The 24932-nt window shown below is 37.3% G+C and overlaps 1 protein-coding gene and 1 long non-coding RNA gene across 10 annotated transcripts; both read left to right on the forward strand.

Annotated features, from left to right (window-relative positions):
• Positions 1-7467: 7467 nt before the first annotated feature.
• On the forward strand, positions 7468-12605 carry LOC110872983. 9 transcript variants are annotated; one of them, XR_004863856.1, is made up of 9 exons: positions 7468-7866; positions 8230-8299; positions 8440-8517; positions 8684-8810; positions 8895-9061; positions 9648-9738; positions 9810-9975; positions 11709-11801; positions 12168-12605. It is a non-coding gene; the product is annotated as an uncharacterized LOC110872983 (long non-coding RNA). The 9 variants fall into 9 exon arrangements; XR_004863858.1 differs by lacking the exons at positions 8230-8299; positions 8440-8517 and adding an exon at positions 11532-11616; XR_004863855.1 differs by lacking the exons at positions 8230-8299; positions 8440-8517 and adding an exon at positions 11532-11592 and having other exon boundaries at positions 11664-11801.
• Positions 12606-16866: 4261 nt separating this feature from the next.
• On the forward strand, positions 16867-22094 carry LOC110870097. The gene is made up of 6 exons (XM_022120084.2): positions 16867-17373; positions 17431-17733; positions 17965-19023; positions 20389-20829; positions 20919-21354; positions 21452-22094. The coding sequence occupies exons 3-6, from the start codon at positions 18336-18338 to the stop codon at positions 22047-22049; spliced, it is 2163 nt and encodes a 720-aa protein (XP_021975776.2). The 5' UTR covers positions 16867-17373; positions 17431-17733; positions 17965-18335; the 3' UTR covers positions 22050-22094.
• Positions 22095-24932: the final 2838 nt, after the last annotated feature.

The raw sequence follows: 24932 nt of genomic DNA on the forward strand, positions 1-24932 counted from the left end.
TGAAAATAATCATCTAACACCTATGACACTTGTTCTTGACACTATGAAACTCTAAAAGAGTTTAAATGTTTTCATGGAACAAGGTTCCATTAGAATCGTGACAAGTTGTCAAGGCCTAAGATGATACAATCTACTAGCTTGACGAATGTCCATTAGTTCATCACCAAGAGTTCGATTATTTGGTTGTTACTTAGGTATTACACAGTGTATATTACATCATATATGTCAAGCATGAGGTAGAAGATTAAGGTCTTCATTTAGGCACCTCTAAGTATCATAGAATTCATACATGAGGTAGGAAGAACAAGCTTCCATTTAGGTACCTCTATTGTTCACCACTTCACTTGTTGTTATGAACAACAAGGAGGGTCGTCAACCTACAAGAATAATGAAATACAACAACTAGTCTATGAGAAAACATCAAGAAGTGTGTGGATTTTTTTATGAAAGATAGCCCAAGCTAGTCTAACAATCACACATTCATCTAGCTTCAAGCTTGAACACTTCTTATGGGTAAAACCCTACCTAAAACAAAAATTTTGTGAGGTTTTAACCTCTGATTTAACATGTCTCAACCTTGTTTTTAATCCTAACTAACCATAGATGAGGTTATAAGCATTAGGACATAGGTTTGAGATGAGTTAGACTCAAGTTCAACTAAGATTAACAATTCTAAACGAAATCAGAAACAAACAGTCCACTTTGGAGCCTTTTTGGCGACATTCCAGGGCTTGTTTTCCATGAAAAACCTCTGGAAATGTAGCTAAGGTCAATACAAAGAAGTAGGAAAAAGAATCGAGTGAATCGGATAAGAAATGAGTGAGTTATGCTCACTTTTGTGAAGGTTGGTGCTTCTACTCGAATCTTCAAATTTGCAGCTGATTAGAGGGATTTTGAGAGTTTTTTTTGATGATTTGAAAAGTGTACAAAGCTTGGAGGATGATGAGTTTTTATAGGGAAGAGTTAGGTTAAGTTGTGGTTGTGTAATAAATGTTAAAATGAGTTTAAAACTCAAAGAAACACAAGAAAACCGCCAAATTTCGCGTCTGTTCAGGCCTGTTGCGCTGATCAGGTCGTTTAACTGAGTGTTTAAATGAATTAAGTGATGGGTTTTGTTCAATAAGAAGACCACAGTCGAGTGGTTTGGGTGCGTGTTTGAGAAGGTGTTGACCCAGGTTCGATTCTTGTGGTCTGCATATTTTTATTTCTTTTTTTTCTTATTTGTTATTGCAGCCCTAAACTTTCAGCAGTTGCATAAACCACCCCTGGGCTTTAATTTAGTAACTTATATTTCTATTTAAAGGAACTAACTTACAATTTAATCTAACTAAGTTATATATATTTTTTCAAGAGAATGAACTAACTTTATAATACAAACTAACTAGGTTAGTTTACTAACTTTAATATCTAACGAGACTAACTAGATATTATAAAAATTAAACTTTTTAAATAGTAAAATTAGTTTATTTAATCATATAAATAAAATAGGATAGGTAAATAACCATATTTATAAACAAATAAAATCTTTAAACGATTATTCATTTCACGAAGCTTCCGAATCTCGTTATTTTAAGAGTTTTAGCTAGTTTAACGAGCATCGAGTTCCATTGCGTAATAACGAGCCAAGAGTCTTGGATAATATATCGATTGCAACGAAATACGGCATATGAGAGTACAAAGTTTCCAAAAAAAAGATTTTAAGCAAGGGTTTCCAAATATAGAAAATTTGAAAACACATGGCGTTACATTGGGATTTGTAAAAATATGTGTATCGTTTGCACATATCAATTCTTGTTCGATTTCGGGCTTTAAATCGCTTTCTTGAAGGTTATACGCGAACTGATGCGTAAATATAAACAGTTTAATTCTACAAACACTCCGGAACAGTGACATAGGCTTAACATACCTTAAATAACCTTTACATAACTTAGAAATAAGTTTCGGAGGGTTTGGTATGCCGAAATCAAGTTTATTCGCTTACAGGGACTAATTTCGACAAACTACGAAAGTATGCCGATTCGTACTGTAACGAACATTCCGGAACTTGATCATAAGTTAAATATACCCTAAATATCCTTTACATAGGTTAGAAATAGTCTTTGAGGTGTTTGGTGCGCAAAAATAAACTTTTGGTCAATCAGGGACTAAAAGCGTCAAAAAGTGCACAAGTTTGCATTTTCGCGCATATCTTACGTTCTGTATATATCCGGCCATCCAAAAATTTATGTAATCATTAAAATATTTTATTTTAGTGATTGTCATGATAAAATTCCATTCGTCGCGCAATTTGGATCGTTTTTGCCTTCGTTACGACTTCCGTCGTAATTAACCGAACAACGCAATCGTACGACCAAACGAGCCGACATCCGAGATGTTTTTGAGCATATTTTAAGTTCCCTATACTTTAACTTCATTTTAGAGCTTTTAAATAGGGTTAACAGGGTTTAACGTGTCAAAAATGCATCAAAAACCAAGTTTGGGGCTTTAGGGACTAAATCTGTCATTTTTTAAAGTTACTGGTCTGCAAGGTCCTTACGGACCGTATGGGGACTTGCTTATGGTCCGTAAGCAGTGCCCAGATCAGTAGAAATGCAGAAACATTGAATCTGGCCAATACCACCTATTATAATGGTTTTAATCCCTGGTTTAGCACTCTATGGACTAGTATTAGTGTACCCCTTGTATTACAAAACCATTAACCCACTTGTATGGCCAAGATCTTTCCATCTTTATCAAGGAATGATCCTAACGGTTTTGCAAAAAGTATAAATAGCCGTGCCCTCCTTTCATTTTCTGCACCCTTGATCTGATTCTCTAAGTTGAAGTTGTTAATACTTCATACCCGAGATTTTAAGATCAAGTTCTCCCTAGCTTGGACCCTTTGTAAGCTTCTTTCGTTCTTTTATCGCTTTTCAAGCGTGAAAGTCAAACAGTGTTTGACTTTCTGCTTTGACCACGAGTTGGTCAACACAAAGTTCTTTTGAACTTTGCAACGTGAGCGTAATCACGATGGTTATAATCCCTTGTGACTATACCTACTGATTACCGCGTTGACTAGGCGTAGTGACGAGTCGTAGTTTTGGTCAAAATGTGCATTTAAATGTATTTTGCAACCAAACTACTCTTGGGTATCAAAACACTTTTTTTGATATCAAAACCTGTTTTCTAACTTAGTTAAGCATGTTTTAACATGCTTAGCTCGTCACTTTTAGTTTAGTGCTTGTTTAGAGTCGTAAGTCAAGCGGTCTAAACCACTGCTTAGACTTTCGAACTCGACCCGTTTAGTCGATCATTAGGATCCGACCAAGCATGTTTAGTGACCATAGTTGCATAGGGAATAACCTTCCGAGGTTATACCTTATGGTCACCTACTTTAAGTCATTGTATGATAGGTAGTTTATATGCCTTAGGTAAATGACCAAAATGCCCTTTTAATGCATAATTGGATGTTAAGCATATGTAACCTAAACATTTGTCACCTAACTGATTATGCAACATATTTAAACACGTTTAGGCATATAATACTTGTCAAAGGACTAGTTAGACGTCTCGAACGCGTTTTTGCGCGGACGAGGTGTTAAAGTATCGTAAGCTACCTTAATGGGTCGTAACGGGTCGAAAGCACTTAGGATAGGTTCCGATTAAGTATGTAGGCTTTGTTAAACCATATCACATGAGTTCCAATACTCATTTGGTTTACCAAACCTCATTCTATCCGATCTTCCGATTTAGGTCCAGTTTATTAACATAGTTACCTATATTAGGTGCCGTTTGATTTCCGTGATCCCTCTAGCATTGCTTGGTTGTTAGTCAAGACTTCTAAGCATCCTCAAGTGAGTACATAGCCCCCTCTTTTACTGTTTTCAAACTGTTTGGGGTGGAACACATGTGCCTACTTGTTACTTTCATGTTTTTCATGATTTTATAATATGTACTTGCTATGTTCATTAGTACGCTTATAGTACATGATTTCGTTATGTTTTGCTATGTATGTTCACTTAACATGCTTGCACATTGTTTTACGTTTTGAACCGGTATAACCATCTGATTTATGTAAACCGTTGTAACTGTTTGATTTATGTGATCCGTTTGTAACCGTTTGATTTATGTGAATCGTGTGTAACCGTTTGATTTATGTGAACCGTTGTACCCATCTGATTTATGTGATCCGTTTGTAACCGTTTGATTTATGTGAACCGTGTGTAACCATTTGATTTTGGAGATACCTCCTCTTTTAAAAGCAGATACAACCACCTCTGGTGGGAATTCAGATGATCCTATTAAGTTAGGTGATGGATTAGAACACCAGAATTTGACGAAGAGGATATCCAACTTGGAAACAACTGTTGCTGATATGAAAGATCAATTGAAGCAGTTGGTGGATGCTTTCAAAAGTCGACCTTCTCATTAGCAGTTATGCCAAGAGCTTTGGAATTCGGTACAACCCATTCTTGCAGCTCAAAGGGAACTAGCTGAGATTCAACTTAATTCCCACATGAAGATAATTAGAGTGATGGTTGAAGCAAGATACAAAGACACACAGGCTGACATCAAGGGCATAAAAGAATGCATTGCAAAGTTAACTCGTACTACCCCTGCACCTGTGTTTGAAAAAGATGATGCTGAAAAGAGGGAAATGATTCCATGAAAAACTTTGGCAAACCAACACCAAGGAATCAGCCAAAACAAATTCCAAAGCCTGCCAAGCAAACTTCTGCAAAATCTGATACTGGTAAGAAAAATGGAATTGACGATATCGTTAACAAACAGACAGATAAGGAGATTGAACGAAAGCAGAAGAGGAAGCATACAAAAGAGGAAGATGAAATGCTCAACATTGGAACGTCAAATAGAAGAAAATCACACAAACACAACGAATCTCCTATTGTCATGTTTCCTAAACCAATATCACCACCAGAAAAACCAACCGCTATTGCGAAACTTAAAAGCACTGTTGAACCTAAGAAGCCAGATTCTAATACACCTAAAACAAAACTCTCACTAGAAAAACCACATGTCAAAAAGCAGAATACAAAATCCTCATCACCACTGCCAACCTCCACTGAAACAATTGTTGATGCAACAAATGTTTCAACACATGTTAAGACAACAGCGGTTGAGACACCAGTTGTTTCAACAGTTTTTAGTCAATCCACTGATTCTACCCAATTTCAATTCCCATCACAATCAACCCTTACACTCATAGCACCTTTTTCTTCCCTAACTTCTCCTTCTCCAAAATCTGTTTACACAAAAAAGAGAAAATTTATGGTGCATGAAGAAGAGACGGAAGAAAAAGATATACCCGCACCATTTCTGTTATTAGCTACTCCATTCATTCAAACTTCACCCAAACCATTCGTCCCACCTCCATCAACAAAGATTAACCCATTGGCAGTAACTTTACCTCTGGAACTGCTTGTAGTTCAAGATGAAATGACTCAATTTTACACAGAGGATGATCCATCCAAAAGAACCTTCCCATCTCTTCATGGATACGAAACTCCAAAGAATATTTATGAATTTCTGAAGCTAAAGGGAAAACAAGTAGAAGATAAGGCAATAGAAGAGTGTAAAGGGCTAGGAGACATTAAGTTATCAGTTCGCATGCAACATTGGCTTGGTGAAGTCATGAAGTTGGAAGATTTTGCTAGAGACCCGAGTAAGAATATGTCAAATCTATCACCAAATGCTGAGCTACAAAATACATTAAGGAATGATTTCTTGAACACTATCATGGATACCAAGCCCTACGAAGCCTACATGTCTGATTTCAAAGACTGGCCTATTGAAGCTCTTAATGAGGAAGTTATTAGAATTGAAAAGATGAATAAAGATCCTCAAATGCAAAAATCTGCTCTCAACTGGAAACAATACAAAAAGATTAAAGTGGATGAAATGTTGAAGTACAAAAGAATGAAGGCAGAACTTGTAGCAGCTAAGTTTGGGACTACTAGACAAATTGGAAAATGGTCTAGGCAGTATATTGATCAAGCTTACAATAAGTTAGAAGAGCGAAGAAAGACAGATCCATCTCTTCCTAAAAAGCCAGTATACAAAGATGAAACCACTGTTAGACGTTGGCAGACCATTACTTCTAAAAAGTTGTTCTCATCAGCAGATGTATCCATCGCTGCCTTAAACCAAAGAAAAAGACAACAACAGATGGATGAGGAAGATGAAAATAGGTATGCTGAGTACAGAAAAGAGTCTATCAGAAATCAGTTACGATATGGATTGCATGATACTTCATTGCAATTACAAGCTCAAGTTGGTCAATCACTTCAGAAGTTGGCAAGCAGGCCTCAATCGCCAAACTCCTCTCAAATAAAACTTCTCTCAAGAAACCCATCAGATCCAAAAATAGTAAAGTGGAAGTCTGACAAACAGACCCATGAATTGACTTTGATTAAGTCTAATGGTAGTGTTGAAAAGATATCAAGGGAGAATGCACTTGGTCTGAATCCAGTTGACCTCCAAGATCTATTTAACCTTCAGCTTGATAGGTATGAAGATGATACTGATTCCTTGGATTTTGAGCTCCAATTCAAAGGGCAAATCCAGGAAATGTTGATGAGAGAATAAAGATCTGCTGATTTCTAAAGTCTGCTGATTCCTTGATTTAGTTTTGCTGAAAGTTATTGAGGCAGGAGATTGTATGTTTGTAGTTAACGTTTGTTGAACATTAAGTTGTATTCAAATTTTATTAAGTACCTATGTCTATAAACACTTTATATTATCTTTTTGGGTAAACAGTTAAATTGTATGTAACTGATAATCTGTGTTTATAGTTTTCTTTTAGCTATAATAGATAACACGTTTTAGTACAATATCTATACACGTATCTATATGTTTTATTTATATGTGTTATGCATGGTTGTCTAAGAAACGACTCGTGTTTGCAGCTCTCATTTTTAATGAGAGTACTAAATTCTTTGTTAATAACATTATTCCCTTAACATTTGTTTACTAACCTTTGTAATTTCTGTTGACTGACCTTTTTAACATGGGTTGACTAACATCTGATACTTACTATCTATCCATCTGGCAAGCTCTGTTGGAGATAATGGATAACAGTTTTTAGGAAAGTCTGTTGGAAAGGAACATAGGTTTTTAACAGTTAATAGACAACAGTAGTTTGCTATCAACATAATGGAATTGCTGTTGAATAAACCTATTGACCATTAGTTTATTTCAATTTTGTAAGTCTGCACTAATTATTTTTTTACTCTCTGTCAATATGTGTTATGCATGGTTTTCTAAGAAACGACCTGTGTTTGCACACGGGTCTTATCGCTAGTTATATATAATAAACGAATAAAATTTGGGACACGTGTCGCAATATTACGCCCTCTTGGATTGCTTTTTGGCGGGAAAATGAGCTGGGTATTTTCCTTCCACGTGGATCCCGTTTTGAGCAACCCAAACTCATGTTTTCAGACCCTATATATTTATCTATTTGAGGAACCTTTTTCTTTTTTTCACCATCTAAAAACCCTAATTTCTCAATCGCCACATTCTTCTCCTTCACGCCTATTGTTCATCCTCCTCCTTCTGCTTCAACTTCCCATCTGACGTTGATTCTATCAATAAACCCTAATGAATAATATACCTGATCAATCCGTTCTTTAGTTTCTTCATTCCTTTTTCAAACCCTAAAACTCCAGCCGTACAGAGATTGAAGAGATTCAGCTGGTTTGGAATCCTCCTCTGATATATGTTCTCCCTTTGTCATGTTACCAACTGACAAAGACGTTGAGTGGAGTAGTCGGTTGTGCTTCGGCTAAGGTCCCGCTGGGAACCTAATGACGGAGAGGAGGTTGTCGGCTGTACAGCCTGGACTTCTCTTGGTTAATTTTTTGTCAGGTTTGTTGTTCGATTTTGAGGTTCACTTTTCTAATTTTGATTTTATTGTTAGGGTTCTATATGATTTTTAGGTCTATTGAATGGTTATGTTGTAATGGATTTGAATTTTAGGGTTAATTATAAATATATTTTTTCATTTTTCCATCTTGAGTTTTAGGTTAGGGTTTGTTTTCAGTTTTTTGTTGATATCTATCTCATTGCCAATATAATGCAGACTGAAGTGTGAATTTTGTGAAATTTTGCATCTAGGGTTACAGTTTTTCAAAATTGTACCCAAAAGCCCTAAATTGTTACTTACTGGTAAGGTTTGTATGAGTTTTAGTACTTTTAATGTTGAATGGGCTATACTATAATGTGTTTTAGGTGTTTATAATGGTACATTTAATGTTTTCTATTGGGACTGAAATTTTGAAAGTAGATGACAACGATCAAGGTAAGTCTTTTTCTCATAAACTCGATTTTAATTAGTTTAATACTGATATTTGTTGTTCCAAATCTGCATTTGATGAATTAATTTTACTAAATGGCTTAGAAATTTTTTGTTCGTGTACTTAATTTCCAACGTTTTCGTAGTGATTCGTGTTCTGTAATCTAAGAAAATGTGGAAAAGGCTAAGGGGAGGTGATTGTTGTATAACTAGACATACAGAAGGTAATCATGTCATTGATCTAAATTGATTCACAAATCTTGATTCGTAAGCTCTTGTGTAGTTTTGTTAATTGGGTTTGATATCAAACTTAATTGGTTGATGAAAAAGTACCAATGTGTATTTATTATGATGCGTAATAAGACTTCTTAGTCAAACTTAATTGTTTAGGTCCACAACACGTTTCTTGATCTTGGGGATTTGAATATCCTCCGGCCATACATGAGGGATGCAATAACAGATATATCTAAGTCATGTGAAGCTTTTAAAGCAAAAGAAACAGCACCTTCAGTTGCAGGTATATTGACTTAATTGACCTTTTTGTTCATTCATCCTTCTTTGTTCCTGGGATTATCCTCACCGTTTAATTTCCTAATAACAGTTTTAGCTTTGTGTACACTTCAATATGAGATTTGAAAAACTTACGTACAAAGGCTTACTTCATGGATGAGGTCTTCAACTAAAGAGATATTGATGTATGAGAAGTTGAAAAAACGAGTGCCAATGTTCTTAGAAATATCATATATAATGGTGGATGATCATGATGTGGTATGTGTCTCTAAACGTGTTTAATTTAAAATGTATTTTAATAAAAATGTGTTTTGAGATCATTAGTTTGGTTTAAGTAGTTTTCAAAAGTCTAAACGTGATGTCTATTCTCGAAAAAAGTTGGTCAAAGATGTATATTTTAGTTATTTTCTCTGTATTTGGTAATTATGTGTTGATTTGTCATTTATCTAGATTTGGGGACTTTGTAGGTCTAAATTGATTTTTGATGTGATTACATTGAGGTAGGTACACTGACTGTGTCTTCTGGATCTGATATGTTTGGATTTGAGCAGCAGTAGAGGAAGCAAATAACTGATAGAATGGGGAAAGTGTCACCTAAAGAGAAAATGTCAAATAGTAATTACTAATAGCTTTTTGGTTTATTCTGTTCATGTATATGTTAAAAAGTCCTAAATATTGCATGTATAGTTCAAATTATTTTTTGGTTTATTTTGTTCATGTATATGTTAAAAAGTGCTAATTTATTGCATGTATAGTTCAAATTATTTTTTTAGCAACAAATACTATTTGCAAAAAAAAAAAAAAAGATTTTCAAAAATTTTTATAAAGTATTCTATTTTTGCAGTGTTCAACTACCCCTCCAGTTGCCACACGATGCTAATTGTCCTTATAACTCCTCCGCCTATTGACGAGGAAGGGTGACAACAATATGCAACGTAATATTCAGTTTTAAATTCAGTTTTTATGTATGCTTTCATGAATTTATATCATTAATTTTAATATACAGATCTGTATACGGAGAAAAAGCAATGACAGCTCCGGAAAGAACAAATGAAGTAGCTGGAAATTATGCAAACGAGTATGTTGAGGTAGCTAGGGAACTCGGTGTTTCTTCGGTCAACTTATGGTCAAAGATGCAAGAAACATAGGGGCTGGCAGAAAAAGTTTCTAAGGTTGGTGATTTTACCGTCCTTATTGCTCGTATGGTTGTTAACTTGGTTTAACTACTATATCGCAAGATGCTAAAAGTAAGATAAAACACTTATATGGGCGGGTTGGGTGGGCTGAGTAGCGGTTCAAAACGGGTTCAGGTTTAAATGTTTCAACTTTAGTAAAGGTTGAAATGGTTGGGTTGTGTTTAATGTGTTTAGTTATGATCTAAAAGTTTGAATAAAGCGGTTTAGGATATTGCCTCCATTGAGTTTAGATGATTTTAAACCCATGTGACCCGTTTTGAGTTAAAACGCAATCTAAATCGACCTACTATAAGTAAACGAGCTAATTGCCGCATCTATCCTAACCCCGGCTCACACAGAGAAAATATAGGTTATTTACCAAAAAGACAATATTTGGGAATTATTAACTAGAGAAATCAAATTGATATTTACTTTCAATGCACATGTTAACTAATAGTATATTGTTAAATCCATTGTTTTCACAAGCAAACCGGTCATCTAAAAACCAATGTCACAGAAATCGGCCTAGGCGGCCGATTAATCGGTGCCTAGGCGCTAGTCGGTGGGTTAATGCCTAAATTTAAGCTAGTCGGTAAAAAAAATCGGTTATGGTCAAAATCAGTCAAAGTCGGACAAAATCGGACTAATCGGGCCCATGTTTTCTGACCCAAAAAACATGTTTTTGGACCCAAAAAACATGTTTTTTGACCCAAAAAACCCAATTTTTGAAACCTGGTCCATGGTTTAAAGCCCAAATTTTAGTTTTAAACCTAGTTTAACATTTAAGTTTAGGTATTTTAACATTTAACCCCGTGTATCTTTCACTAGTTTACATATGGTTCCTAAACTTTTAAATTTATTAATAAAAAGTATAAAGTTATCTCCTAAACTTGTAAATTTATTAATAAAAAGTATACAGTTTATATATATATATATATATATATATATATATATATATATATATATATATATAAATTTGTAAAATTATACTTAAAAAGTCCAATCTGATTAATCCCTATTAATCCCGATTAATCCCTAGGCGGTACCTCACCGCCCGACTAGCGCCTAGCGCCTTCTACAACATTGCTAAAAACCAGACGACATCATAGATAGTTTAAAAATTAAAAATATATTTAAATAACTAATTTAAAACAAATATGATAGTGCTTTATCTTTTGGTATGGATTTGCAATGTCAACAAAATTTGGAGCCTTAGTAAATCTGATTTTGGAAGGAAAAAATACATATATTTTGAGAATCCGGCTGTGTTATGTTAATCTTGGGATGGTATTTTTTTCTCAAATACTGGTACCGATACCCGTACCCGTATTAGAATCCGTACCCATGCTGGTACCGATTTTGCCTATTCAGTAAATATATGATATTGGTACCGATTTTGCCTACTCAGTAAATATGATATTGGTACCGAATTTGATATTATACTTTATTTTCGTATTGTTGTAATATGGTTTCTTGAATACCGGTACATATAATGATTTAGCCTCTTTGGTACTCGTACTAATTTACCTACCTACATGGGTACGGATACCAAGATCAATGGAGTGCTAAAAAAAAACAAAGTGGTATTGAAGCAGGCACCGTACCAAAATACTGGTACCCATACCTATACTCGTACTGGTACCATACCAACATATTCAGTACAATAATATTCTATGAATACCCAGTGAAGTGAATGCTGACTGGGCACCAAACAATGATGATGTTATTAGGAGCTTGCTGATCTACGTTGGAGGGATCTCTCATTTGGGTGTTCTGTTTAACCAAACAGCCTTTGGCATAGCTCTGGTTGCTGATGGCACCGGGTAATTTTTTTCTATTGATACAAATTAGTTATGCCACATTGCCATAATGTTTGTAATTAAGTTTCTTAACAACATAATTGATTGATTCATTTGTGGTTGCCTGAATTCATACCAACATATTTTTTAATCAGAAATGGTCAAGTCAATAGTTTTTGGGAATTTTTTCATTAGGAATTGGAAACCTTTAATGATATGTTAGTGGCAAAATCTTTATCAATTTTGCATTTGATAAGGTCAAGATCTGACTTTCAAATATGTAAATCCAAATTCACTATCAGATAAAGACTGGAACTCTTAGTAAACCTATTTTGAAGGAAAAATATAAAAGAAAGGTGCACTAAACTAATTTTGGTTTTCATTTTTCAGGTATATGTATAGGCTTATGAAGAGATGGGTGTATTCCCTGCATGTTGAAACTGGTTCATGGCCAATTTATAAAGTGAAAAGGAGGAAAGTTGAATTGCTTGGTTTATGGGCCATGTGTAAGGGTGAGCAAACTTTAACTGTTAACCAATGTTTCATGCTAGATGTAACAAGCTAACTGTTAACTATGTTTTCCCTCTTTCTGCAATGTAGATAGGGTCCTAGATCATGTTTAGGAATATAAAGTTTCAATATTTTTTGTTAATTAATTGGAATTGTTGATAAAGTTAGACATATTTAGTGTCATCTAATATGTGGGGTTGCTAAAAACCCTAAAGATGAGGGCATTTGATCCAACTAATCTGTTATATTTATTACCCCCTTTATTAGGATTCATACAGTTGACCTTATGTATCAAAGAAGTTACTTTCGATTTTAATATTGATGTGTGGGTGTTTAATATCTGATGAAACATAGGTGAGTTCATTAAGAAGTTCTATATTTGGCGGAGAAAATGTAATCAAATAGACAATAATTTAAGATATGAAAATGTGAAAACCGTATATGAAACCAAAGGTATCTAGACCCTATGATTTATGATGAAAATGTGAAAGTTGCTCATCATGTTGTTACAGGACCAACATCATTTGCTCATGTCATTGAACATGCAATATGCATCGTTAAGTAAATTGGGGGCAAGTATCATGTGTTTTTAATTATCACGGCGTGAGTCCGAGACACTTCTATGCTTATAGAATGCTCCAAAATAAAGTATGCACTTTGTCATTAACTTATCTAATACGTCACATTATTTAAGTTTATTTTAACTATACACTTGTGAGTATTTTAAAATTATTTTTTCCTACCCGGGAATCAATCTCAGGTGATAACCTAGTTTTCATATAAATAAGTTAAATAATGTGCATTAAATTATATTGCATGTGAAGATAAGTTTGATTTTGGCATGTTTATGTTAGCCGGTAATCCGTTGGTTGTAATGTATAGGAACCTTGGATTCGTTGAGAATAAAAAAAGAAAACAAAAAAGAACAAAAATTGTCACACCCCTCCAAGACCCCACCCCGCCTTGGAGGCGTGACATGCCCAGGATCATAGCCACCAATCATATTGAACAAGCATGTAGTTTATTTATAAAATCCAACACAATACAATTGGTGTCAAAACATAGTTTGAGTTTATAGCGGAATCAAAACATAAGTTTAATATAAGTTTTCCCCACAACGACCACGCCTCCTAGTGCAAGCTCCTTAAGCTAGGGACCTAATGACCTGCAAGGCATGTAACAACGAGTCAACAACAAAGTTGAGTGAATTCACAGTTGGTTCACTGGCTTACTAGCCCGTATCGCGGTCTCCCAGACATGTGTGCGAAGGTTAGTATTCATATCACGTCGCATCGCATCTCATCGCAGCCCTACAGGCATGTGTGCGAAGATTAGTGGAGTGGCATCCTACCGCTGGAGGATGGCCGTGCCTTGTAGAAAGTTCGTGAACTCACCTTTGCTTTTGCTTTGCTTGGTTTGCCTATCTTCTTTGATTGTAAGGGTATGGGATAGATTTTAGCCTACTGATAAGCCTAATAATCTAATGCACACGAAATTAGGTAAGTAACCAATACAGCATTTACGACAATTCACGAGATTAAACCCTCACAACGAATGACAAAGTGCAATACTTAACAATTCAGCGGATTCACAACGAATAACAGAGCATAGTCCGAAATTGGATAATACTCAAATATTCAAGTCGAAATCACGACGAATAACAAAGTATAAACTCAATTTGAGCAGCACTCAAACAATCGTTGGATAGTTTCAATGGATCGGACGTTGAATCGTAATAGTGATCGAACTATTACCCTGATTCGTAGCAGCACTTAGTGATTGTGTGTGTGTTGTTGGACTGTTTAGACGATATCTCAGCCTACAGAGAGAGTTTTCTCGTCGTTCAAATGCCAAAATCTACGTCCCAAAGCCCTCTATTTATAGCTGGAAAATCGTCCCCTTCGCGTGTCGCGACAGGGAAACCTAGCTCTGTCGCGTGGCGCGACGGGTTACTTTTTAGCATAGGGTTGCCATGTGTCCCGGTAGCCTAGCTGAGTCGACAGCTTCTTAAAATTCTATGTTGACAACGAATAATTAGGATAATCGTCAGGTAGGAAATACCCCCCTGAGTTTTAGGGGCCCTGATCCTAATTCTGATTGTTCTGAAACTTTCAGGGTTTGTGCAGAATCACCTGGGGATCTTAATTTGGGATTCCTTAATAGATAATTAACCTCCTAAGTATTGATTTTAGTGAGAGTTGTTACATTCTCCCCTCCTTATAGAAATCTCGTCCTCGAGATTTATTCGAATAAGTAAGGATACCAGTACTAATCTTTTATGCTCGAGAAACTTAACCTTTCTGTCTTCAATATATAAAGTGGTTTCTCAACTAATCTTTAAATTTTTCATTCACTTATATGTCTTGAAGAGGTACTACCAACTATTCGTCAGATAGATATTTCTTAAAGTTGGATATATGAAATACTTAGGGAAGACTTAACCTTAGCTGTAACACTTTTAAAATGAATATTACAGAATGCAGTAAAGTATTGAGTCTTGCACTTGGAGCGAAGCATCGTTGCGGATTACTGTACATGTTATAGTCCGGTTTTATCAAAAAGCTTTTTCCCCTTTTTAAAACCAAGTTCACTATAACCAATGGCTCTGATACCACTCTGTCACACCCCTCCAAGACCCCACCCCGCCTTGGAGGCGTGACATGCCCAGGATCATAGCCACCAATCATATTGAACAAGCATGTAGTTTATTTATAAAATCCAACACAATACAATTGGTGTCAAAACATAGTTTGAGTTTACAGCGGAAGCAAAACATAAGTTTAATATAAGTTTTCCCCACAACGACCACGCCTCCCAATGCAAGCTCCTTAAGCTAGGGACCTAATGACCTGCAAGGCATGTAACAACGAGTCAACAACAAAGTTGAGTGAATTAACAGTTGGTTCACTGGCTTACTAGCCCGTATCGCGGTCTCCCAGACATGTGTGCGAAGGTTAGTATTCGTATCACATCGCATCGCATCGCATCTCATCGCAGCCCTACAGGCATGTGTGCGAAGATTAGTGGAGTGGCATCCTACCTCTGGAGGATGGCCGTGCCTTGTAGAAAGTTCGTGAACTCACCTTTGGTTTTGCTTTGCTTAGTTTTCCTATCTTCTTTGATTGTAAGGGTATGGGATAGAGTTTAGCCCACTGATAAGCCTAATAATCTAATGCACACGAAATTAGGTAAGTAACCAATACAGCATTTACGACAATTCACGAGATTAAACCCTCACAACGAATGACAAAGTGCAATACTTAACAATTCAGCGGATTCACAACGAATAACAGAGCATAGTCCGAAATTGGATAATACTCAAATATTCAAGTCGAAATCACGACGAATAACAAAGTATAAACTCAATTTGAGCAGCACTCAAACAATCGTTGGATAGTTTCAATCGATCGGACGTTGAATCGTAATAGTGATCGAATTATTACCCTGATTCGTAGCAGCACTTAGTGATTGTGTGTGTTGTTGGACTGTTTAGACGATATCTCAGCCTACAGAGAGAGTTTTCTCGTCGTTCAAATGCCAAAATCTAAGTCCCAAAGCCCTCTATTTATAGCTGGAAAATCGTCCCCTTCGCGTGTCGCGACAGGGAAATCTAGCTCTGTCGCGTGGCGCGACGGGTTACTTTTTAGCATAGGGTTGCCATGTGTCCCGGTAGCCTAGCTGAGTCGACAGCTTCTTAAAATTCTATGTTGACAACGAATAATTAGGATAATCGTCAGGTAGGAAATACCCCCCCTGAGTTTTAGGGGCCCTGATCCTAATTCTGATTGTTCTGAAACTTTCAGGGTTTGTGAAGAATCACCTGGGGATCTTAATTTGGGTTTCCTTAATAGATAATTAACATCCTAAGTATTGATTTTAGTGAGAGTTGTTACAAAAATGAAACAGATAAAAAAAATAAAAAAACAGAAGGCTTGAAATGTATTTATGTAAAAACTTAAGGGGAGAGGTACAACAAGTAAAAGATGGGATAATGGGGTAGTTTAGCAACCCCCTATCTAAATTATACATGGCATTGCAACATGATTAAAAATTAAAAAAAAATCAACATAAACTAAAATCGTAAGTCCACAGTCCTTTCGTTCTAGATCATTTGATTATCATCATATGGCAAGTCCACTTGTTCTAGATGATTTAATTGCCATCATGGATCCTACGATAAAAAGAAAATTCATTTTCTAGCATACGACATAGCGCCATATAAAAAGATCTTCATTCGTGCAAAACTTATATGTTTAATAAAATCGAACAACTTAAGTAGATATTTGTTATTGAAATTATTACTGGAAGTTGCAGAGATGGGGCGGAGTGTTGGTTTTAACAGTTATGATCGATCACTCACAAACACAATCTTAATGACTCAAATGCTTGGTTCTTTTATTGAGTGAATTGAAGTACATACATTGAAAAAGAAAGGGTAAGGGTATTGGTACATCCCTCAAAAGTAATGACCCCCCCCCCCCCAGCAGCCCCGTATAAGGCAATGAGGGTTGTATAGGGTTTGAGTGCATTAATTATGTCAGAGAAAGTAAAGTTATACGACCCTCATTGCCCTATGAGCGCTGTATTAGAAAGGTGGTAGTTGGAGCATTAAACCCTATACGCCTCTCATTGCATTATACACTGCTCATTGGTACTATAATCTCTGAATTTAAGGTATATTGCTGACAAGACAGCTGAGTTCAGACTGAAAAGGCTGAAAAGGTGATCCGCATATACGCGCTCATGGCCCTATATGCTGCGTATTGTTTCGAATTTTTTCCTTTTACCCCAAGCTTACGGGATTTATGTAACACAAATGTTCAAAAATCCCAAAAAAGTGATGAAAATGATAAAAATTTTCAAATAAACGGTCTGGTTAAATTAGATTCGAATCACGATGTCGAATTGGGACTTTGGATATTTTTTTGGTGAAATTTCGAATGAGTCATATGTCTCCGAAAGCGTTTGGTTACCCGGCGTTGATCGAGGTGAGGAGGAGGTGGTTTCCGTGCGTCCGCAACACGCCGGAACTTACCATTCGCATCAGGAAGGGAGTGTGCGGTCCGTGGTGCCTGATTTGAACCAGGTAAAAAATGCATATTGTCATTTTGGTTATTTTAGTATAACCATTAAGTTGTTTCAGGTCGTAGAGGAGGCGGGACCATCTTACGTGGCTCAAAGCTATCCGCAACAGGAAAAACATGCATACGGGACTTACCATTCCCATCAGGAAAAACAACGCAAGAAAAAGTCCGAGGAAGGTGCTTTAGACATCGAGGAAGACGAGAACGAAATCGAGAAAGGTGTTACACACTTCGAGGAAAGTGATCAAGACGAGGAAGATGGTGGTGGCTGGGACGATGGTGGTGGCTGGGACGATGGTGGTGGCGGGGACGATGGTGGTGAAAAGGACGATGGTGCTAATGACCCGAAAAAACAAGGAAAGGTATAACATTACCGTCACTTACGTGTTATTCGTTATGTATAATGTTTATTAAATTTTAGACAATTTTGATTTTGTATACGTGTTATTCGTTATGTATAGGTTTATTAGAAGGGTGCCTATTAGAATTTAGAAAAAGTTGATTTTGTTTACGTGTTATTCGTTATGTATAAGGTTTATTAGATTTTAAACAAATATAGTTTTAAACATAGTTTTAAATTACCGTTGTTTCAGGTATTTGCGACACTTCACGAGTTAAAGAATTGGGCTTACAAAACAGAAATTGCGAAAGGTTACGTCATTGTGACCCAACGAATGGTAACAAAAGGTGAAGATTCGTCAGCAAGGACAGTGAAGATATGGTTGCAATGCGACCGTGGAGGCCATGCAAAAGTAAAGCAACAGTTCGGCGTTCTGGTAGCAAGAAGATTGGGTGTCCTTTTAAAATGATAGGGAAACTAGACGCAAGTAGTGGCAATTGGAGCTAAGTGGTGAAGCAAAAGGATCATAACCATGAGCCTGCGGTATTTCTCGAGGGTCACGCGTTTGCAAGAAGGTTGACCCCAGACGAAGAATTATTGGTAGAGAGACTTTATATTCAAAACATGGAGCCTACGAACATACATTTAACCATAAGAAAACAAAACCCACAGAGTGTGTGCATTCTACGAGACATACAAAACGTGATAAAAAAGATTAAAGTCAAAATGTACGGTGATCGGACTCCAATGCAGATATTGGAGCAAATGTTGCATGAAGGAAGGTATGTTTACCACACCCGGGTGAATCCTGAAACAAATGCGGTCGAGGAGGTTTTTTTTGTTCATCGGTACTCGTACGATATGTGGCGTGCTTTCCCACATGTGTTGATGATTGATACCACTTACAAAACTAATGAGTATAGACTTCCGTTTGTTCAAATTGTGGGTGTGACATCGACACACAAGTCGTTTTGTGTCGCTCATGCTTTTATCTCTAAAGAAAAACAGGATAACTTCTTGTGGGTCCTACAGAACCTCAAAGGATTGTTGGAAGAGGGTATGGAACCGCGCATGATAGTAACAGATTGCGATAAAGCTTGCGATAAACTATTCCCAAAAGCATCCAAATTGCTATGTCGGTGGCACATCTCACAAAATATTCTAAAACACACCAAGGCAAAATTTGCAACGGCTGAAGAATGGAAAATATTCAAGCTTTCTTGGTCTCGATTGTGTAATTCTCCCACTGAGACGCTATACAATTATAACTTTGAGCGGCTATTTACGCGACTGACTGACGACCATAGATCAGGTACGTATTATATTACAAACTATAGGGGCCTATTTTGACATTTTATGAAACTATAATTTGAGGGACTTGTTTGTCATTGTTTGAAACTTGCTTAAAAAATGGTTAAAACCAAGTCCAGGGACTAAACTGTCATTTGTTGAAAGTTATAGTCTAGGGGTTATTTTGACATTATTTAAAAGTACAAAGTATTGGGCATAAAATGTAATTATTGAAATCTAAAGTAAAAGGGTTGAAATAGCCTTGTTTGAAACTTATTTTAACTCTAAAATCTTAACCAAGTTAAATGTTGAATAAGAAATCCTTAAAAAAATTAACTTAGTTAACTATGTTAATTAGAATAACAAAAATGGTTAAAACCAAGTCCAGGGACTAAACTGTCATTTATTGAAAGTTATAGTCTAGGGGTTATTTTGACATTATTTAAAACTACAAAGTATTTGGGCATAAAATGTAATTATTGAAATCTATAGTATAAGGGTTGAAATTGCCTTGTTTGAAACTTATTTTAACTCTAAAATATTAACCAAGTTAAATGTTGAATAAGAAATCCTTTAAAAAAAATTAACTTAGTTAACTATGTTAGTTAGAATAACAAAAAAGGGGGTTTCTTGTATAACCCGCCCCTTAGCAAGGATTGAACCTGGACCACTCGTGTAAAAGCACCCCTTCTTTACCAGTTTATCCTCCTGTCCAGGAGCTGATATATACCCTAACATTAGTTGTTTTATACTTTAAAAAAGAAGTTAACTTAGTTAACTACGTTAATTAGAATAACAAAAAAGGGGGGGTTTCTTGTATTACCCGCCCCTTAGCAAGGATCGAACCCGGACCACTCGTGTAAAAGCACCCCTTCTTTACCAGTTTATCCTCCTGTCCAGGAGCTGATATATACCCTAACATTAGTTATTTTATACACTTCTTAAAATCCAACCGGGCACACACCTTTTATTTTATTTTGTACGTTTTTTATCGCTTTTATAAAAACTAACATTTTTATAAACTCATATACATCAAACCTGTTTTACAAAAAATATAAACTATAATTATTTCCGGTTTTATCTAATTATTATGAATTAAGTTAGTTTTAATCTTACTAAATTCAATAAAAATAGTAAACTAATTTTATAAAACCTGAAAATTTTTATATAATTATTTTAACATCAGAATGATGTTCGAAAATATAAAATTGATATTTTTCCCAAAATTCGATTTTTAACCAATTTAATCCAATAATTACATAGTTGTATTTGTTTAATTAATTATTTAAAAATAGTTAATTTATCAGAAAAATTTTGTTTCAGCCTTTGGTTGGGGTGTTACAATACAAACATTACAAATCGTTATATTCTGTTTTTTTTTTTTCAGGAGTTTTGGACTATTTGTATACTGTCTGGCTACTACCCTATAAAGAAAAGTTTGTTTCAGCCTGGACTAACACAAGCCCTAACTTTGGTCAACATACAACCAACAGAGCTGAAAGCCAACATGCTAAGTTTAAGAGATACCTTAAGGGGCCAAACAGCTCGCTCCATAGACTTGTGTGGCTTGTTGACAAAGTTGTAGAGTCACAACGCATACAAATAAACCTCACTTTTCAGGATAGCCGGTCCTTGAAAATGGGGGACCATATGATATCATTCTTTGATAACCTACGTGGTAATGTTTCCCTGAAAGCACTAGATTTGTTGCTTGTGGAGAAGAAAAAGATACGTACGTTGCTCGCAGCAGGGGGGACTTGTGGTCATGTGCTTTTTACGAGTTGTGGGTTGCCATGTGCTTGTCGGATGGAGTGGTGGGAAAATACAAGTAATAAAAACAGGCTTCAACCGCTTATTCTACTTCATATGAATACCCACCCCCCGCCCTCATTTCTAACTATTGTTTTTAAAATACAGATTGCAAAATTCCTCTTGCCGCCGTAGACAAATTCTGGACAAAACTAGATTTCAATGCTGAAGAACTTAAGGAAGACGATAATAATCTTCGGGAGGAAATGGACAGAGTCATGCAACAACTGAAGGCGCAACCACCGATAGTGTTAAAAAGTATGTTGTCGAAGATACAGGAGGTGGTGAATCCAAGTATGACTGACCATCAACCGCCTGAGGTACAACAAGATACTCGGGGGCGCCCAACCTCTAAAGCACAACAAAAAAAGAAGGAGGAGGTTGCGAGACGTAAAGATACCCGGTCCGAAGCAAAAGGCAAAAGCCAAAAAAAGGACGAGGACGCTCAAAAGCCAGCAGTGCAACGCAGTCGTTCAAAGAAAAATAAGGCTAAAAAGACAGTTGAAATTATAGATGAAGATTTTCCACTGTTGGTGGGGGATAGGTACGTCAACAATCATTGACCTATATAATATCCTACGTACTTCCATACATACATTTTCCCTGATAAAGATTTTCCACAATATATTTTACAATTACAGGTACAAAAACATGATCGATCGTTTTAAGGACTGGCTTCCATCTATGTATCGAAGATACATAACACATATGGAAGATGCCCAGCCTGACGGTAACTGTGGGTTTCGATCGGTGGCTATGGGTTTGGGGTTGGACCAGAATGCTTGGATGTGGGTCCGCCAAGAGCTACTGGATGAGATGTTCATTAACAAAGCCCGGTGGATGCCTCTTCTTGACTCTTTTGATCCGGGATTTTACACTACAGTATATCGATCAATAAACTGGTTGCACGTGGAACCTGCACCAATGGCATGCTGGATGTTCTTGCCATACGCCGGATTGTTGGTGGCTCAAAAATTTGGTGTGGTTGTTCAACATTTAAGCAATGGTGTTTGTCAAACATACTTTCCCATGTTTGATGGTCCGGCGGAGGGCCATTCTGTTCTTTCGATTGCCTATGTGGAAGATGGCCATTTCATCATGGTTAAGTTAACGGATGATGGTCCGATGCCTCCACCGAATGGACTATGGAATATGTATCGAAGTACTGAAGCTATGGAGTGGGAGACAATGTACATGTCTCGTCTTTCAGAGGGTAAGAAGTTACTTCGTAGTAATTGAAGTGTACGAAGAGACTTTATTAACTTGTTGTAGGTTCTCGTTGTAACACGTAAAACTGTTTAATCGTATTATTATGTTTTATTTTTTTTATTTTACATTCTATTATCTTTTGAATATAGTGTAAGCAACATTTATTTTATAAAAAAATGTTAATTACATTGTTTTATAATGTAAAAACACTTATTTACATCACTATTTTTATTAAAAGAAAGGCATCATATGCAGCATATTGGGCAATGAGAGGTGTATACCAGCCTCTATATGCCGCTCATAGCACAATAAGCGGCTGCTGGTAAGCAATCTATAAGCCACGTATTGGCCAATGAGGAGTGTATACCAACACAAACAACATTTCAGCTCACTAAAGAGGGAAAACTAGATCAAAATCAATTCAAACACACACATACCAAAAACACACACAACTCTCTCCCGTATACCATTTCTATCCCGTATCGAACCATACGGTGCGAATTTCCACAAGAGGTTAGTAACATCTTCATCTTTCCTTTTTGTTATTGTTTTTTTACGGTTTTTTTTTTTGTTTATTCTGAAATATTTTGGTTGTGGTGTTTGGCGGTTGACGTGTTTGACGGTGGTGGTTGTTAGAGTGGTTTAGGTTTGGACGGTGGTGGTTGTTAGAGTGGTTGAGGTTAGGACGGTGGTGGTTGTATCTATGGGTTAGGGTTTGACGGTGGTTGTGGGTGGGCTGTGGTGGTTGTGGGTTGGCTGTGGTGTTTGTGGGTTGTCGTAATTTTATTAATATTCTGACAAAATATTAACTTTTAATTGTTGCAGATATGTCGTCAGATGAGGAACAACAGGCACCAAATGGTGGTCCGGTATTCAATCCGATGGCCGGGGGTAATTGTGAGCAGTACGATTTTTTAGACTTCCCCCAGCGCAGTATGGAATACAGACGTTTTGCCAAGTTCCGGGGTATGAGAGTGAGGCAGCAGAGGGCGTTGTGTTGGGACGCGTTACGGGAGTGTGACGAGGAGCAGAGGGCCCGGGGTATAATCGGGGAAAATAACCCGCGGGATCGTATGTTTTTTTATGCGGCTGGGCCTTCTTATAGGCCTATGGTGGTGGAGTTCCTCTCCACGTTTATCTATCGACCACGGCCTGCTGTGCAGCCTAACTCAGATATGGACGATCCGATGGTGGAACCACCCCCTGCCGAGGTAACTTTCTGTTTATTCGGGGAGCGACAGAATATGTCGCTGCGTCAGTTTGCTTTGGCCACCGGATTCTACACTGATGAGGAGTTGGTTCAGGATATTTATACCACCGCGATCACATATATGCCTGATGATCAGTTGCTTGCTTGGTGGCCCACCCTCTGTGATGTACCCTTCGGTCATAAGGCCCGTGTCTCGTTGATTATTGACCCACTCGTTCGCTACATACACCGTTGCATTGCCACGTCGATATCTGGGCGTGGCAAAAGCAACGAGTGGGTCACGAAAAACGACCTGTTCTATCTTTACTGTTTATTCACGGGGATAACGTGCGCCCTCCATCGCTGCCTGGCGGAGTATTTCACCTCATTTTCCCGACGTCAGAAGCGTGGCGGATTGCACGGAGGGGCGTTCATCACGCGTATTGCCCAGCATTGCGGTCGGTATTTTCCTTTCATCGGTGAGTTGCCACCGCCTGCCCCTTTCGAGTATTTGGGTATTAGGACAATGAGAGGGATGAACTTGGCGGTGAACTTTCCGGGCATTGGTTATCAGTTTGTCGGTGAGAACGATCAGATTTTTGTAGCCCAGCCGTTAGTACATCAACATATGTTGGACGCTGCGAAGGTGGATATGCCTCATGTTGTGGATGAGCCTGTTGGAGAGGGTGACGTCGAGCCTGAGGTTGAGCAGGGGCATCCGCAAGAGCCGCCACAGCATCCTCGGCGCGTCTATCATGCGGTGAGGTTGCCTCCGTCCACTCAGCGTCTCCTCGAGAGGCTTGTGGCGGGTCAGACGGCTGTGATGGGGAGGTTGGCGCTGCAGGATCGGCGGATGGACCGGATGGAGGATATGATGGAGTGGATGATGGCTAGCGAGGCTGAAAGGCGTAGCGAGGCGGGGTTGCCGGTTCGAGACCCGCCACAACCACGAGTGTATCCGGGGTCCGGCTCGGAAGTCGGCCCGTCCCGCACGCAGGCAGGCCCTTCCGGCACGCAGGCAGGCTCATCTGACACGCAGATGAAGTTGATACGTTATGAGGATAGTGGTTCTGATGACGGTGACGAGGAAATGGCTTAGGAGTAGTATTTATCTGTTTCTTTTGGTTGTATTTTGGGTTTAATGTGGTTGTACGAACAAATATTTATTGGTCTTTTGTTATTTATGTTTAGTTGTATGCCCGGTTGTTTTTGTATAAACCTTTAATCTTTTATCGCATGTATGGATGGTAACATGATTAATATTTTATCAGCATCTATGTTGTATTTTGGGTTTAATGTGGTTGTACGAACAAATAGGTATTGGGATTCTTATAACTAAGGGGTATATTGGTCTTTTTTAAAGGTATTGGGATTCTTATAACGAAGGGGTATATTGGTCTTTTTTAAAAATGCTAAGCATGTGCAGAAGGGGTATAAACGGTTATAAGAATTTCAGGGACTTGATTTGAAAAATTAGAATTACGGTTAGTTTTTAATAACTGTGCAGGGACTGTTCTTGTGCAAAACAAACCTCAGGGACTGGATTTGAAAAATTATAATTACACAAAAAAAAGGGAGGGGTCCTTCTATATCGGACCGGCCTCCCATGGGATTCGAACTCGTACACCTCGCATAGAACACACAAGCCTTGACCAGTTTATCCTCCTGTACAGGAGCTGATAAATTGGTTATAGTATTTCATTTATACACTTCATATACTTTAA

Source organism: Helianthus annuus, chromosome 8 (assembly GCF_002127325.2).
Source record: "Helianthus annuus cultivar XRQ/B chromosome 8, HanXRQr2.0-SUNRISE, whole genome shotgun sequence".
NCBI classification, from domain to species: domain Eukaryota; kingdom Viridiplantae; phylum Streptophyta; class Magnoliopsida; order Asterales; family Asteraceae; genus Helianthus; species Helianthus annuus.

What these genes read in the sequence shown, in the direction of transcription:
- LOC110870097 (XM_022120084.2), top strand. Translation starts at nt 18,336, where the DNA reads ATGGAGCCTACGAACATACATTTAACCATAAGAAAACAAAACCCACAG. An exon ending in GACTGACGACCATAGATCAG is followed by an intron (nt 19,024 to 20,388) that starts GTACGTATTATA and finishes TTTTTTTTTCAG; the next exon opens with GAGTTTTGGACTATTTGTAT. An exon ending in CCACTGTTGGTGGGGGATAG is followed by an intron (nt 21,355 to 21,451) that starts GTACGTCAACAA and finishes TTACAATTACAG; the next exon opens with GTACAAAAACATGATCGATC.